The following is a 16,342-nucleotide window of genomic DNA, read 5'->3' on the forward strand; positions in this document are numbered from 1 at the left end:
GGGGAAGGAGGCGGGGGCGGGGGCCGCCGCGCCGGCTTCCCAACACCCCATGACCGGCACCGGGGCTGTCCAGACCGAGGCCATGAAGCAGATTCTCGGGGTGATCGACAAGAAACTTCGGAACCTGGAGAAGAAAAAGGTGCCAGGAGCTGGCGGGGAAGGGAGGGTTTGGTGCTCGGACCCTGACTTGCCGCAAGCAGGCTTTACCCTCCCAGCCTCGGACGCTTCCCCTTCGCCCAGGCCCGGCCTCCGCAGTTAAGCGGAGCTTCGAGCCCAGGAAACGGGCTCCGCGGGGAGGTGCTTGTCACCTGATGCGGACGCGGCGCTGGCCCCCAGGCCTCTTTATTACCGTCCTCCCGCAGGGGCCAGGCCTCCGGCCTCGGCGACTGGGTTGTGTGAGGGTGGGGGCCTGTCCCGTCGCCAGGCATTTAACTGTGATGCCCTGCTCTCGCTGGCGGAAGCCCTTTTTCTGTGACGGGTGTCAACGAGGGGAAAGGAAGAGGTCCCTGGGCGGGGGGCGTTCAGGGTCCAACCGACTGCCTCGTGGAGTCGGGGCGGCCTGCGTCCTGGAGCCTTGGGGCTGGTCCGCTCCGTTGCCGCGTACTTGAGGCCTGCGCAGCGGCCCCTCTGCTCCCTCGGGAGGGAAGTGCTTGGGGTTCTTAAACGAGAGTCGCTTTTCCCTCAGGCCCCTCTCAGGCAGGCTTTGGATTTGCTACCCCTGCCCCCCCTCTGACGGGCGCCCCTTCCTTCTTTGTTTCAATTGTCCGGGTGTCCCCCCGAGCCTCACGCTTCACCCGACCCCGAGAAGATTTTCTGCAGCCGCTCTTTGCCCCTTGGGGACGCACTCAAGAGGGCTGGGAGGGAGACTGCACGGGTCGAGACTCGCGGTGGGGTGGGTCCGGGTTGGACGGAGGGGCTCTCTAGGTCTCTGGGCACATGGAGAGCGCGTCTAACATGGCGGCGGCTGCGGGGAGAGGGAAGCGCTGTACGGGAGCTGCATTGTGAGCACAAAGCGAAAGAGGGGGAGGGCAGAGGCCAGGCAGTCGCCCGGCTGGCCTCCCTCGGTCCCCCCTCCAAAAGAAAAATCGAGCCACACCCACAAATTTTGGATTGAATATTTAACCATTCCTAGGTCACACTGTGAGGTTTATCTTCAAGTTGGCCTTTTGTTTTATGCTTTCAGCGCAGGACTGTGCCAGCTCTGTTTAGAGGGACACGTGTGTGTGTGTGTGTGCGCGCGCGCGCCTGTGTGTGTTTGTGTGTACGTGTAGAGAAAGGGTCTTAGCAGAATGAATAATTCAGCCTTCAGTAAGATTGGAGGTGGAAAGGGAAAACAAATCAGTAGTACAAAAAAAAATGGAGTAGTTACATCTGTAACTATTATGCAAACTTTTGCCTTTTACCTTAAAAAGGAAATAACTTGGTTTCAAACAGATACAATAAATCATTTAGTAGCTTTTGTTTATCTGCCTCTAGTAAAACATTTATTGTAACATCTTGAATTTTGAAGAAGTTACTTTAAAATGTTTATTTTGCCAGCCACCAAATAGTGTTAAGATGTAATAGTAACTACTTGGCTAAAATTTGGGCTGTAGGAAATAACTTGAAAACTGGTTATATTTAGGCCTTCATTATTTTGATCGCTTGTTTAATGATTCATTTTACATTTTTCGGGGGAGTTTTAAAGCATTTTTAGAGTTTTAAAGACTGTCTTCTATGTTTGGAAATTTACTTGAACTTTATTTGAAATTGAGAGATGTGCTAGTTGTGGATTTCTACCTTTTGCTGATCCTTTATTTTGATTAAATAAGTGTGATTTATTATAACTTTGAAATAATAGTTTTATCAGTGCTACCAAAGCAACAAAAGCATTTTTATTGTTAAGGAGCTACATTCAAGTATGTAATAAGATAAGCGTGCTCCAGACCAGTGTCGTTTGTCTGCCATCTTTGTAAACTGTATTTGAAATTGAGACTTAACTACATTATAAAAACCTCTTAATTCAGTAAATAACCCTGTCAATCTGGTATTTAATACCCAAATGAAGAACAGTATTAATGATGTAATATTTTAAGACATCTTAATATAGATACTTATGTTTTAATGACTGAAAAGTGATTCTTGAAAGATATAAAGTCATGCACTGATTACCACATAACTTGGTTGTGAGGTAGGTTGGATTCTAGTGTTCAAGTGTATCTGAAAAAATTAGTAAGCTAGTTTTATGAACCCTGTGAGGGCCTGAGCTGTGACAGGTCTTTCCTGTGTATAGGTTTGTAGTACTATACATTGCCTACCCCCTTTCCCCCAATTATAAAGGAGAAAATAATGTAGTTATTATTACAGAGATTATAGACAAGGCTAGCAAGTAGTGAAAAATTCCCTTGTAATGATGGAGATTTAGTACACTACACAAAGCAACAAATGCTTTTCTGTCTTTTTTCCCTGTCTTCCCAGTGTTAGGGTGCTAGGTAGCAGAAAGGTCAAATTTCAGTTACGTGAGGCTTTTTGGTAACTCAGAAACTGAGCTACCTACTTGTTAAATAGTTGAGTTGGTAGTACCAATGTTGTGACTTACTATTAAAACTGTAGGTTTTAATTTTTGAGAAACTCGGGGCATTCGGGTTTTCCTCTATAATTTAATCACATCTAGTTTCTAGTTTAAATATAAATTTTCTATATCTAGATGATTACTGTATGAATGGATTTAACTAGGATCCATTTTTTAATAGTGTTTCTAATACACCTAAAGTAGGATTTACGTTACAAATCAGTTTTCAGTCTTCAGCTTCTTGAGCAAGTTAGATTTGAGTCGTATTTTAGTTTTGACCTTTTCATAGGTGCCTTCTGGACAAAATGCCTTTTTCCAGGGATTCTGAAATTAAGTATCCCGATAAAAATTAATGCTTGATAGGTAATACCACAAGACAGAGAGAATTGAAATAATTTTATTATACTTCAATGAAAAAACAAAGTTATTTAGAGGAAAGCTAAGCATCTGTTCAGTGAGAATGCATACTTAACTTTGATGAAATATGATCCTATTATGTAATGCAACTAAGTGGCCTGGTGGTTTTTTGAAATTTGGGCTTTTAAACTATGTGAGTGTTCAGCAAAGAGAAGAAACACAGCTATAATAAACAGAATCGTGTCAAATTCCATTTACCAGTCTTTCAACTGATTAAAGCACAAGTAACAATGAACTGAGTGATTGTCTAGTTCATCAATTGGCATAGAACTGGGCCCTAGGCTATGCAAGATGATATTTTGAAACCAAGTCTTAATTTTAACTTAAGGTGGTGGGTTTAGTCACTAAGTTGTGTACAACCCTTGCAACCTCATGGACTGTAGCCTGCCAGGCTCCTCTGTTTATGAGATTTTCCAGGCAAGAATACTGGAGTGGATTGCCATTTCCTTCTTCAGGGGATCTTCCAGACCCAGGAATTGAACCCTGGTCTCCTGCATTGCAGGCAGATTCTTTACCAACTAAACTACCAGGGAAGCTGCTTTAACTCAAGGGGGAGCTCTTTTATATGGTAACAGGTAATCATTTTTGAGATAGAATAAAGGATGTTTTAATAGATGACATTTAAAATTGTTAAACTCCATTGCAAGTATAGTAAGTTTAGACAGTAGTGAGTTTGGTAGGTGAAAGATTAATCAGTGCTGTCTAGCAAAATGACCTGGCAGTTTTTAACCAATATGACCAGAAGTGATAGACAAGGATACTGTTTTTCATACCTCCTAAAGTCTTTTTGTTCTGTATTTCTTTGCAGTTCATATTATTCTGAAAAAAGGATTGCTTATTGTTAGGATAACATTTCTTTACAGAGCAATGCAGTGTGCCTCTCTTAAGGATTTTCAGTGCAGGTGTTGTACAGAATTCTCAGTCTTTTGAAATAAAAACGTTATAACTTGTATAAGCAAACCCTTTTCTTGGGGATAACATCTGAAGTTTTTCTTGACAGTTAAAATCTCTGAAGTGCTAGTTTTTCCATTGGTTGCATGGACTATTCCTCTGCAATGCAGAGAGCAAGATTACTTTGTTTTGCATTCACCTTGTCACAGAAGAAAAAGTATAATGCTTAGTTTGTTTCCCTCTGCTTGTCTGGGTGTGCTCTGTGAGTGTGTGACATAGAAAAGTATTTAAAAATTGAGTTTGAAAAGAAAATGATGTGAATTATCTCATGTGATGACGCAAATACCTTTTTCTGCAATGAGAGTAGAATCCTAAGTATGAAAATAAGAATGTGTTGTTTTAAGCTGGCCATATTTTATTCTAGGATAATTCCTATGTTTGTATCAGAATATTTGTATCAGATATTTATATCAGAATAAGTTTTGTCTGAGTTAGAGGTTAAGCATACAGTTTGTCATAATTTTATGTAATTTCTTAGTTTACGTTTAGAACTAGACAAGGACTAACCTAGTACTACTTCATCTTTTAAAAAATTAATATTTGCAAAAGTTTAAACTTAAAAAACAGTGTGGTCTTTTATTATCATACTGTTATAGAATCTTTGAAATATGTTAAGAGCTTAAAGCCATTTTAGAATTTATTCCAGTTCATTTTACAGAGGAAGAAATTGAGGTGCTCATGTGAAATGACCCAGGTTAAAATAGGTGAACTCCAAGGTCTCTCGTAATGTTTTAGAGGGGTTAATTAGAATCTGTAATGCTTTGCAACATAGTGTAGTTTTTCAAGTTACAGCTGATCCTGTGGAACCAAGCCTTTTACTTCAAATAACTGAATTTTATTATTATTTTTAAATTTTTTATGTATTTTTTGGCCACACTGTGACATGCCAAATCTTAGTTCCCAATGGGATCGAACCCTTTCCCCTTGATTTGGGATCATGGAGTCTAAATCACTGGATTGCCAGAGAAGTCCCCCCACATACTTTATTTTATTTTATTTTTTTTCCCACATACTTTTAGAGTTTCTCTATTTAGAAAAGGTGAAAGCAAAAGAAAAAGGCTTTTTTATTCTTCTGTAGACCTATATAGTAACATCTCATTGCTAAATTTGTGTTTGTAGGCTGTCTAGGTAATGGCCTCCAGTGACTAGCAGTACAGGTGAAGTTCCATTTAAAGTCTGTCTTCATGCTTGCTTAAGCCCCAGATGCACATTTGCTAGTCTCTACTCAAGCTTGGTATGTTATAGGCCAGAAAATCTGGGGATAACATTACCAGTAGAGAGAAGTAGGAGATGTGTCAATATTTACATCTTAATTCTTGTATTCCAAGTTTCTGGATTTTTTTTTTTTAATAATTTGTTCCTTTGGGGAGAGGAAATGAATAGTATGTATGCAGTAGAGGAGAATGAGAGGAGTAGCAGAAGAGAAAGTCAGTCAAAGTTGAAATTGTAAGGTGCTTGACTTCTCATCTTTTTATTTCTCCAAGTAGCTGTATACTGGTGCTTTAGTTGGACAGAGTATGAATATAAACACACAGATGACAGAGACCTTACTGCGCCTCTGCTCAATTGCTGTTTCTGAGGAAAGAGTAAGGTGTGCTTCTTGACCATGCCGTCTGTTTCCTTTAACTTCTTGTGCTACCCGTTGTCTGTACACTTTCTTTGCATTTTTATATTGTCTTATGTTCTCACCTTATGTATTTTTTCTAATAGGTAGTAAACTGCTGGAGGGCAGAGACTGTTACTAGTATCATACTGTGCCTTGTACATGGCGTATGCTAAATAAATATTTGATAGATTGACTAAATCATTACATAGCAATACTTGTATTTTCATCAATAAAATCCTGTTAAAATGGATTAATCCATGAGGGGGAAAATGCTTTTTTGTATAGAGCTGTTTACTTGCACTTTTTTTTTTAATTGGGTTTTTTTCCTGAAGGATTTTTTTTTTTTTAAAGTGAGTAGAGTTGATGAATAAGCAATTAGAAAACTCCTATCTTAAAATCTAGGTAGTGTAAACAAGATTTGTTAATAGTCTTAGGAAGGAGGACAGATGATTTTTGGTATTTGAACTATTGTAGATTATTAGAAATTTCACTGCATTCCCCTTAATACTCTTATCCAAATACAGAGATAGCTGAAATATACTAATCATTGGGGAAAAAAATTTTTGGTCTCCATTTTAAATGAATTAAAAAGTTCACATCTTTCTATCAATAATTGAAGTCCCTGCTGAGTATATAAACCATTTAGTTGTACCAACTCATTGGCTGAAGCAACTAATAATTCAAAAGACACTTGTTAAGATTATCTTTGTCAATTGTTTCTTTCTTTTTTGGATCATTTGTTTTCAGGTTCACAAGCTTTATACTTTATAAGAATATAAATCAAAGTAGGTGATGTTGGAACTCTAAACTTTTTCATTTTCTTACTAAGGTTAGGTGCATTCTTTCATTCAGACTTAACTACATAATTACTGCCATGGACAAGGAATAAGTTTTTATAGGATTGTCTTTTTTCCCCCTCCAGTTGAACAAGTGAAAGTGAAAGTTGCTCAGTCATGTCCGACTCTTAGCGACCCCAAGGATTATATAGTCCATGGAATTCTCTAGGCCAGAATACTGGAGTGGGTAGACTTTTTTTTCTCCGGGGGATCTTCCCATCCCAGGGATAGAACCCAGGTCTGCTGCACTGCAGGCAGATTGTTTACCAGCAGAGCCACAAGGGAAGCCCAGTTGGACAAAAGTCTTGTCAGATTATAACTCCTGGTTAGGTACTTACCTAAAAAATTATCTTACAACGGGACATTAGATAACAACTGATTTAGCATCCTTTTACTGTTCTTCAGTGTTAAGGATTCCTGCAGTCTTGATACTCAGTGAGCTTCTGTATTAATCAGTCTTCTAGGGCCTGGTGAAATGCTCATTTCTCAGTGAAAGTCTATTTCATTTTTGGACAACTCTTAAGTTCATGATGTTGGAGTTACATCCCTGACACCACTGTTAAATATTTTTTCTGTAACAGCTCAGACTCCTGCAACATGTGAAGGCTTCTAGCATTTGGAGAGAGCTGCTATGAATCTTCTATGAATTGTACTCTATGTTATCTATACCCTCCTTTTAAAAATTGAAGGAACTTGATTCTTGATGCCTTTCCTGTCTGCTGTGAATTTTACTAGCAACTCAGTCTCAGTTGAATTGAGGAACGTTTGTTGGAGGCAGTCAGGTGCCTACCACTATGTAGGCAAAGTCAGAACTCATGTTTCTAGATGAAGAACAGGAATGCAGGGATTAGGGACTTGAAATGTCTAGAAAGGGCCACTGAAGATTATGGAAAGATGAGAGGAAAAGAAATCTTTGTCTTGTTGTATTTACATTATCACTCTACAAGTTCTTTCAGTACTACAGAAGTGATTTATTTGGCCTGGAGAGAAAGTAATATGAGATATAGCTAGGTATTACTACTATTTTTGTTATTTTAAGCTTCATTTTTAAGTAATCTCCCACAGTTTAGAGATTTCCTTAATTGAGAATGAGAATAACATAGTTTCCTAGGTAGTCAAGCTAAAGATGTTGTCTTTGCTAATTTTTCTTGTTGTTACTGTTTACTAGTTGTCTACTAGTAACTAGTTGTTATTGTTTACTAATTGTCTACTAGTAACTAGTTGTTACTGTTACTGTTGTCTAGTTGGTAAAGAATCTGCCTGTAATGCAGGAGATCCGAGTTTGATTTCTGGGTTGGGAAGATCTCCTGGAGAAGGGAATGGCAACCCACTCCAGTATTCTTGCCTGGAGAATCCCACGGACAGAGGGACCTGGCAGGCTACAGTCCATGGGGTCACAAGAAATGGACACGACTTAGCGACTAAACCCACCCCCACCCCACCACAGTTGTCTGGTTGAAGAATTAGTGGTTTTTTGAGTCTCTCATTTTTTTTACTATTTCTTTTTAACTGTCATTTTTTTCCAGTTATTCACTTACGGAATTTGTTGGTTATAACAGGAAGGAAGGGAATCTCTGGAGAACAGTCATTTTGAATATCTTATGCCGCCCTCATAGCTTCCCAGGTGATGCTACTTGTAAAGAACCCACCTGCCAATTCAGGAGACCTAAGAGATGCAGGTTCGATTACTGGCTTGTGAAGATCCCCTGGAGGGGGTCATGGCAACCCATTCCAGTATTCTTGCCTGGAGAATCCTCAGGGACAGAGGAGCCGGGGGGCTACAGTCTATAGGGTTAGAGAGTCTAACATGACTGAGCGACTTAGCACACAGCCCTGTAGCACCTAGTGAATTTTTTAAAAAAATGTTTAGATAAAGCAGCTTTGCTGATGAAAAAAATCTTGGGGGGGGGTGATGGAAGATCTGGGTGTACTGCAGTTCTGGAGAAAGGAAGAAGATAGCAGCAGAAGGGCAGAAATGAAGTGTAGCAATAGCTGGAATAGAGTGGAAATACAGTGCTGAGGCACAAGTGGTTTTTCTGGGATAGGTGACCTTCAGTTCAGTTCATTCGCTCGGATGTGTCCGACTCTGCGACCCCATGGACTGCAACACGCCAGACTTGCCTGTCTGTCTTATTATCACCAACTCCTGGAGCTTGCTCAAACTCATATCCATAGAGTTGGTGATGTCATCCAACCATCTCATCTCATAGATGACCTTAGGCAAGTTATTTAATTGCCCTTTCAGTTTCCATTTAAATGAAATGTGATTGATAATAGTGCCTGCATGATACTTTAAATTTGAATGCCTGTCATAACAAATACTCTGAACTGTTACAGGCAACAAAGAAACCAAAGAGTGGGACTGGTTTCTCGGTACTACATAACAGTATAGTCTTAGTCTTTGACGTGTACTGGGTATCGTCTAATTCCATGGTTCTGCTTTAGAGATTCTGATTACGAGTAACCTGGAAAATGGACCGATTTTTATCTTGCTCATGTGTGCTGTGCTCAGTCACTCAGTTGTGTCCAACTTGTTGGAGCCCCATGGGCTCTCTGTCCATGGAATTTTCCAGGCAAGAATACTGGAGCGGGTTGCCATTTCCTATTCCAGGGGATCTTCCTGACCAAGGGATCAAACCTCCATCTCTTATGTCTCCTGTATTGGCAGGCAAATTCTTCACCACTGTGCCATCTTGCTCATATGTGGTGCTGTAAATGAATTTTTAATACATTAGGGATGCTCAGTTGAAAAAGGAACCCTGAATTGAATTTTCAAGATGGATATTTCAAGATAGAATCTAAGAGGGCAGGTTTTCAGTTATATCAGTATTGTGGTAGGCTTTCTGACGAAGATATCTAATGCTAGAAAAACAACTCCATTCTGCTGGGAAAAAAACTTAATATTCATTTTATGTGGATGATACGAATATTTAACAAATTTGTAACACTATGTTAGAAACTGTCTTGGAGCTTAGGGAATGAAAAAGCTGTGTTTGTCTAGAGTACTTTATTCCTGTCTTTGCCCCTCTGTTTTTGTAGGGGTTAATGTTGGACCTGTCAGTTTGACAAGCAAATCCTTATTTATGTAATGATCTTAGTTTGTACTGCAAATTTTAACCCCAAGTGGGCAATTTTTCTATTTGTATTTAATGCATAGATCTTTATTTTGGCTACACAGAGATCTTGTGGGTGACAGTATTTCAAGAATTTGTGTACCATGAAGCCCAGTTTGCATAGTAGCTGCTTTCTCTTGTCATTGACCTCTTAACCGTCCAGTTATTGCTGTGTGACAGATTACTCCGGGACTTACCTCATTTTATCATGCACACAGATGATGCCTGTTAGGGATTTAGGGCATACAGTGGAGCTGACCTGCTCTGTGATGCCTGGGGTCTCAGCTGGGAAGACTCAACCTTGTTTCCTCACATGTCTCATGCTTGGGCTCTGATGACGTAACGCTAGAATTGCTGACCAGAATTCTTAATTGAGACCTCTCTTCATAGCTTAGCTTCCTCATAGCATGGCAATCCCAGGGTTATTGGACGTGTTAAATGATGGCTCAGGGCTCCAAACATGATTGGTTTTAGTGACCAGCAAACAGGGCAGAGATGCATTGTTATTATGACTCAACCCTGGAAGTCACATAGGATCATTTCCACTGTTCTCTTGGTTGAAGCCTGCTCAGTACTATGGCAGAGGAATTAGACTAGTTTTTAATGAGAAGTGCCAAGGTCACGTTGTAGAACAGTACAACGTGAGTCGTCTTTAGAAAATGTAATCTGACGTAGATCTTGGGGTTGGATGAAGAGCAAATTTCCTGCTGTGTAGAAAATTGGAGCTTTTCTGCCATATCTCGTCCTAGGATAATATAGATGCATACTCAAGGATTCTTGTAGGTGAAAGTCCTGACAGTATCCTGCAATCTGACAGTCTTAACATTTTTGTGTAGCACAAGATTTTAATTTTTTTTATCACTATTATATAAGCTATGTCTTTGCAAAATAAGTGTACAAAACAGAAGGAAAAGATTCTACCTGTAATTCTACCACTCAGGTACCATTCTTAACACCTTAAAAAATATTTATATATATGTGTACATATACACACACACATACACACACAGTTTTTAGGAGTTTTAAGTTCTCCAGACATTTAATGGTAATGCTAGGTATGTGAAACCATCCCCTGTGGATTTGTAGAGCATTCATTATGTGCTAATGTCCTAATTTAGCAACAGTTTTCTTGAAAAATGTATAATGCTATTAAAAGGGGGAGATAATAAATGTATAAGCTAACAGCAGTTTTTCTTTTGCCTAGGTGCTAGAACTTTAACTGTGTACTGGCACTAAATTTCAGGCATTCCTGTTGGCATATCTTTATTTGTATATTTCTAAGTACTGGAATACAGATTATAATGCTATTATTACATCATAAATCATAATTAAAAGCAAATCTTTAACTTGTTTAGTTTTTTTTTTAAGTAGCCTGTCCTTTTAAAAACATGAACTGTCTTTGTTCATCCTCAGTGTTTAAGGCAGTTTAACTTCTCTCTTAGGGGTTAGGTGTACCGTATCAGTGTAAAAATCTTGATTCATTTTCTTAAAGATTAAGCTTTCTTTTTAAACAGAGTAAGTACCACAAAGTCTCTCATGGTTGGAAGAAATTCAGAATAATATGGTTCACTTTCATAAAGTGTCAGATTTTTTAGGTAATACATGGACATGTATTAGTAAAGTTTTCTTTCGTCTGATTACTAAAGAAAATCTCAAATTGTTGACATTGTAATTCTAGACTTGAATTTTATATTAACTTAGTTGGAGGCTTATTTTTTTAATGTATATATTTAACGTTTTAATTATATAAACGCATTTATTTTTGGCTGTGCTGGGTCTTCATTGCTGTGCAGGGGCTTTCTCTAGTTGTGGAGAGCAAGCTTTCCTTAGTTGCTGAGAGCAGAGGCTGTCCCTAATTGTGGTGTGTAGGCTTCTCTTGTTGCAGAGCATAGGCTCTAGGGTGCAGGTTCATTGGTGTGGTGCCTAGGCTTGGTTGCCCTGGGACATGTGGGATCTTTCTGGACCAGAGATTGAACTGGTATCCCTTGCATTGCAAAGTGGATTCTTAATAACCATTGGGCCACCAGGGAAGCCCTGGGGGCTTACTGTTGTATAAATAGTTCACCTAAGTAAGATTGAATAGTTTCATCATCCATTGATGTTTTAATGATTGTACTGATTTTATTTACCTTTAGTATACCTAAAGTGTGATAAACTTTAAGGTAAAATGATTATGAAAGTTGAATACTGTTTTCTGGTACAAACAAAATGGATCATTTGAAAACAACTTTTGAACACTGCTTTTAAGCTTGTTTCTGTGCCTGAGTTTTATCAGAACCTTAGTTTGTATCTGTTTTCTTGATTTCTTTTTTTTTTTTTTTTTTTTACTGTTGCCAAGGGTAAGGAATAACTACGTATGTTTGTAATTTATTGTGATTATTTAAGGTTTTTCTTCCTTAATTTATATTTCTATTTATTTCTCCTCTGACCCTTAAAACAATTGAATTTTTGACTATACCTTATTACCTGAGTATGTTTGTGGGGGAGTTTTTTAAATTTAAGAATAGTAGCCTAGGAAACCTCCAACTTTGGGCGGGTGGAGGGATAGGAGAATGATCTTAAACCAGAGGCTTAATTTTCTTCCCCCACTCTTGCTCATTTAGTTACGTTTGTGAGAAAATAAAGAGCAAAGCTGATGACTAGTGTACTGTGACTGTAAGTGATAGCTTGAATTTACTTCATTTTTAAGGGGAATGAGTGGGGCACATCAAAGACAGTATGCACATGTCTTGAGAAAAACAAATATACAACGTACATGAATTCTTTGGCGAGGAGGGGAAGAACAAAAATTTAACACTTAGTAAAATAAGGTATCTGATATGGTCACTTGAGTGTAAGTGGACTCCTCATTGAATTGTGGCTGTCACTCATGTGGATGGGTATCATAAGCTTGGGCCATCTGGTGCACATCTTATTTGAGAAGCCCAAGGATGGGGAGGGACACACGTATACCTGTGGCTGATTCATGTTGATGTATGGCAAAAATCATCATAACATTGTAAAGTAATTACTCTCCAATTAAAATAATTTTGAAAATAAGCAGTAACGTATCATTGACTTATAATACAATATTTGGTATCAGCATGGCAGGGATATTTAAATTCATTTTTTTAAATTCACAATTAAACTAATGCTATTTTACATACTAACTTAAACTGTAGTTTATCTAAAAAGTATGTAAAAAGTATGTTTAGGGCAAGATTTCAGACAAACTTAAAGAATTATATGGGTTTGTTATTTTAGCATTGTTAAGCTGGTATATACTTCCAGTATGGAATATAATTATTTTTTTCTTTTAATATAGGGCAAGCTTGATGATTATCAGGAACGAATGAACAAAGGGGAAAGGCTTAATCAAGATCAGCTGGTAAATATGTTATATTTTATTTAGATTTTATGTAACTTAATAAGATTAATTTTGTGTTTCTTTGTGTTTCCAGTAAAAGTTGGATTTCCTTTTTGTTATTTTAGGATGCCGTGTCTAAGTACCAGGAAGTCACAAATAACTTGGAGTTTGCAAAAGAATTACAGAGGAGTTTCATGGCATTAAGCCAAGATGTAAGTAAAAGGTGGCATATCTGTTTATAAAATATTAAAAATGAAGGCAGAAAATTTTGTTGTATTTTTTGAGTTTTAGTTTTTGCATTACTGTTGATAAGTTCTCTGCAAGGCGGAGAGGATTGGATCCAATTATATCTAAGTTTCTTTACAATTTTGTAAAGTTTAATGTAACACCTTGAAGATGCCCTTTAAAAGGACTGAGTTTCATATATGACGGACATGTATCATTGGTCTAAAAATTATCTGTGCAAATATATACAGTCAGCCTTCTGTATCTGCAGGGGTCTGGATCCGAGGATTGAAATCCTAGGTTGGTTGAATGCACAGATACAGAGGGTGTACTATGAGGTGCTTGGAACATCTATAGATGTTTTGGCATCCATGAGGTGTGGAGTAGTGTGTCCTGGAGTCGAGTCCCCTTGGATACCAAGAGATGGTTGTATAAACGTGATAGACTTCTGTCTTTCACGTATTCCCTTATGCCTCAGGACTATCTTACAATACTGTTAACTATCAGAAAATAAAGAGGCTTGTTTATATAATTGGTTACGACTTTCTCCATTAGGGATCTTAAGGTATGTGGCCGGCTGATACGTTGCACTTGTTTCAGCTCTTGATTCAACGAAGGGGTGTGTTTTTCTCCAACATCTTTTGATGTGACCAAAGTCTTTGGGAACAGGATAAAAAGTACGAGCAGAGTCAAATACTTTTCTTGATAGTTTAGACCAGAAAGTTAATATCCTTCTGAATTAGTGTTGGCTCCTTGGAGAAGGGCTTGCAACAACTTTGAAATATAAAGTTGCCTCTGATTTGTTGAAATAAACAGTTTATTATGTGATGAGAGACAATGTAGTACGTAGATGAAAAGTTCTGATTCTGGAACCAAGCTGCCTGGTTTGAATCCTGATTCTGCCACTTTTACTTAATAGTTGTAAGACTTTAGAGAAAGGATTACTTAACTTTCCTATACCTATATCAGTCAGGGTTTTCCAGAGAAAGAGCCAGTAGTTTAGAAAGGAAAGGGAGAAAAAGAGGGACAAGGCTGTCACATTGCTTCAGTTTTCTTATCTGTAAAAAAAAAACAAAACAATTAGTGCCTACCTCATTATAGGGTTGTGCTTAGAACAGTATTTGAAGCGTAACTAATGGTTCATGCACTTAATATAATGGTTCATGCACTTAATATTATTGTTACTTATTAAATTTTATTGAAGGTGGGAAATATTGATGATGCTCCTGAAAATGGAATAGGGGTTATTTGATTTACATCCAAGTAGGGATTTGTTCCATTTAGCTTAGGTCAAAGCCTCAGGCTTGAAGAACTCTGCCCAATTTCTTGTTTCTGATTTTTTTTTAAATGAGTCATAGAAGTAGAATTACCATATACAATTTAATATAGAGTATCTATTTCTGAAGCTACTGTCACAGTGTAAATGAAGATACTTGTATCTTCCTTTGATTTTTTTTTTTAACACTGGTTAAAAAAGGAACTTTTCACTGGGCCCTTAACTTCCTTGGCAGTCTTTTAACTCTGATCCTTTGTTGCATTTTCCACAGTTATTAAACATGTTTTTTGTTTTTTATTCAAGAGCTTCTTTAACCTAGTTCAAGCCTACCTTTTCTAGTCTTTATAGTCTTCCCTACTTCTCATTTCATCCAAAGTGTCTTTCTTTATTGTCATACTTCTTTTGCTTTCTCAACTTCTTTTCTCATTCCTGACTTTCTTCCTAGAATGGAAGTGGTGGATTATTTGGGATAAGAGGGTAGTAGTGTGTTTGACATCTCCGTTTAAGTCAGTAGTAGGCAATTGAAATTAGAATTTTGAACCATTTTCTATTAAAGATAGACATAAATTATTTTTTTTTAATTGTGGCTGTGGTAGGGTTTCTTTTTTAAAATTGGCTCTGAACCTTAATGAAAATTTTTAGTTTTTATACTTTTTATTATGGAAAATTTTAAGAACTAAAGACTATAATGAACTTACATTTACCTATACCTAGCTTCTACAGTTAGCATCATTTCATGAGCAATTATATTTTACCTATACGCACACTTATGTCCTCATTTCCTGTCTGCTAGATTATTTTGAAGCAAATATTTGCTTCATTGGTACCATTTCCATAGTGTAATACCTTCTAGGAAAACATGTGTTTTGAATTTCTAATAAATAACTACTTAAAACAGTTCCATTTGTTAAACTTTTAAAGTTGGGAGTCATTCTTTTGTATGTCAGAGTCACATCTAACTCAGTGAGTGAAATGTGTCTTACTTACTTTGGACCTGAAATTGAAGTAAATGAGTTTTTATAAAATTTATTTCTATGTCTTATGTTTATGTCTTTATGCAGATTCAGAAAACAATAAAGAAGACAGCACGTCGGGAGCAGCTTATGAGAGAGGAAGCTGAACAGAAACGTTTAAAAACAGTACTTGAGCTGCAGTATGTTTTGGACAAACTAGGAGATGATGAAGTGAGAACTGACCTGAAGCAAGGTTTGAATGGAGTGCCAATATTGTCTGAAGAGGAGTTGTCGTTGTTAGATGAGTTCTACAAATTAGCAGACCCTGAACGAGACATGAGCTTGAGGTATAGTGGTATAACAGAAACTTCTAAATGTTGTGTTGACAACTGAAAAGTAATTAACCAGATGTTTTATTATTAGGTTGAATGAGCAGTATGAACATGCCTCCATTCACCTGTGGGACTTGCTGGAAGGAAAGGAAAAACCTGTATGTGGAACAACTTGTGAGTATCACTGACAACTTTTGATTTTTGTGACTAAGAACCTTTAAAGTTTAATTTCCTATTTAAAAGTAATGTTAATTGAAGAAAACTTTAGAAATATGTAAGTAATATTCATCCACTGTTTACTTTTTTACTTTTTTGGTTTGTTTCCTTTTTGTATGTTTTTATTTTTTGCAAATTTTTTCTTTTGTGTATATAAATCAAAACATCAGCTCAAACAACCAAAAATTGGTAAAGATGGGAGTCCTAAATTAACATAGTTTTGTTCTTAACTTATTCTGTTTCAGGGGGACAAATTAACACCAAATTGGCTTTCATTGTTTTTGGTGTTAAATGGGGACCGGTTTTTCCTTATGGATGAAATCTTGTGAAAAACATTTACTCCACCCCATGCATTCTATTCGTGGTCATTGCCTTAGTTTTTTTTTTTTTTTTCTTAGATTTCTGCTAATTTCGGATATTCTTTTGTTTGTATTTTGAAAAAGCTAATTAATTATCTAGATCAACAATCTATATATGAGCTCCTTAACTGTAAATATGTAGTTTTTTTTTTTTTTTTTTT

General features: G+C 37.5%; 1 protein-coding gene across 1 annotated transcript in view; it reads left to right on the top strand.

Moving 5' to 3' along the window:
* CAPRIN1 (cell cycle associated protein 1) overlaps positions 1–16,342 on the top strand; it is a 38,896-nt gene that overhangs the window by 1,416 nt on the left and 21,138 nt on the right. Inside the window, exons 4-8 of the mRNA XM_010831884.1 lie at positions 2–139; positions 12,779–12,841; positions 12,946–13,032; positions 15,383–15,621; positions 15,698–15,780. Of these exons, the coding sequence (XP_010830186.1) occupies positions 2–139; positions 12,779–12,841; positions 12,946–13,032; positions 15,383–15,621; positions 15,698–15,780 (610 nt within the window). The remainder of the gene's footprint in view (position 1; positions 140–12,778; positions 12,842–12,945; positions 13,033–15,382; positions 15,622–15,697; positions 15,781–16,342) is intronic.

Source organism: Bison bison, unplaced genomic scaffold (assembly GCF_000754665.1).
Source record: "Bison bison bison isolate TAMUID 2011002044 unplaced genomic scaffold, Bison_UMD1.0 scf7180017864531, whole genome shotgun sequence".
NCBI classification, from domain to species: Eukaryota; Metazoa; Chordata; class Mammalia; order Artiodactyla; family Bovidae; genus Bison; species Bison bison.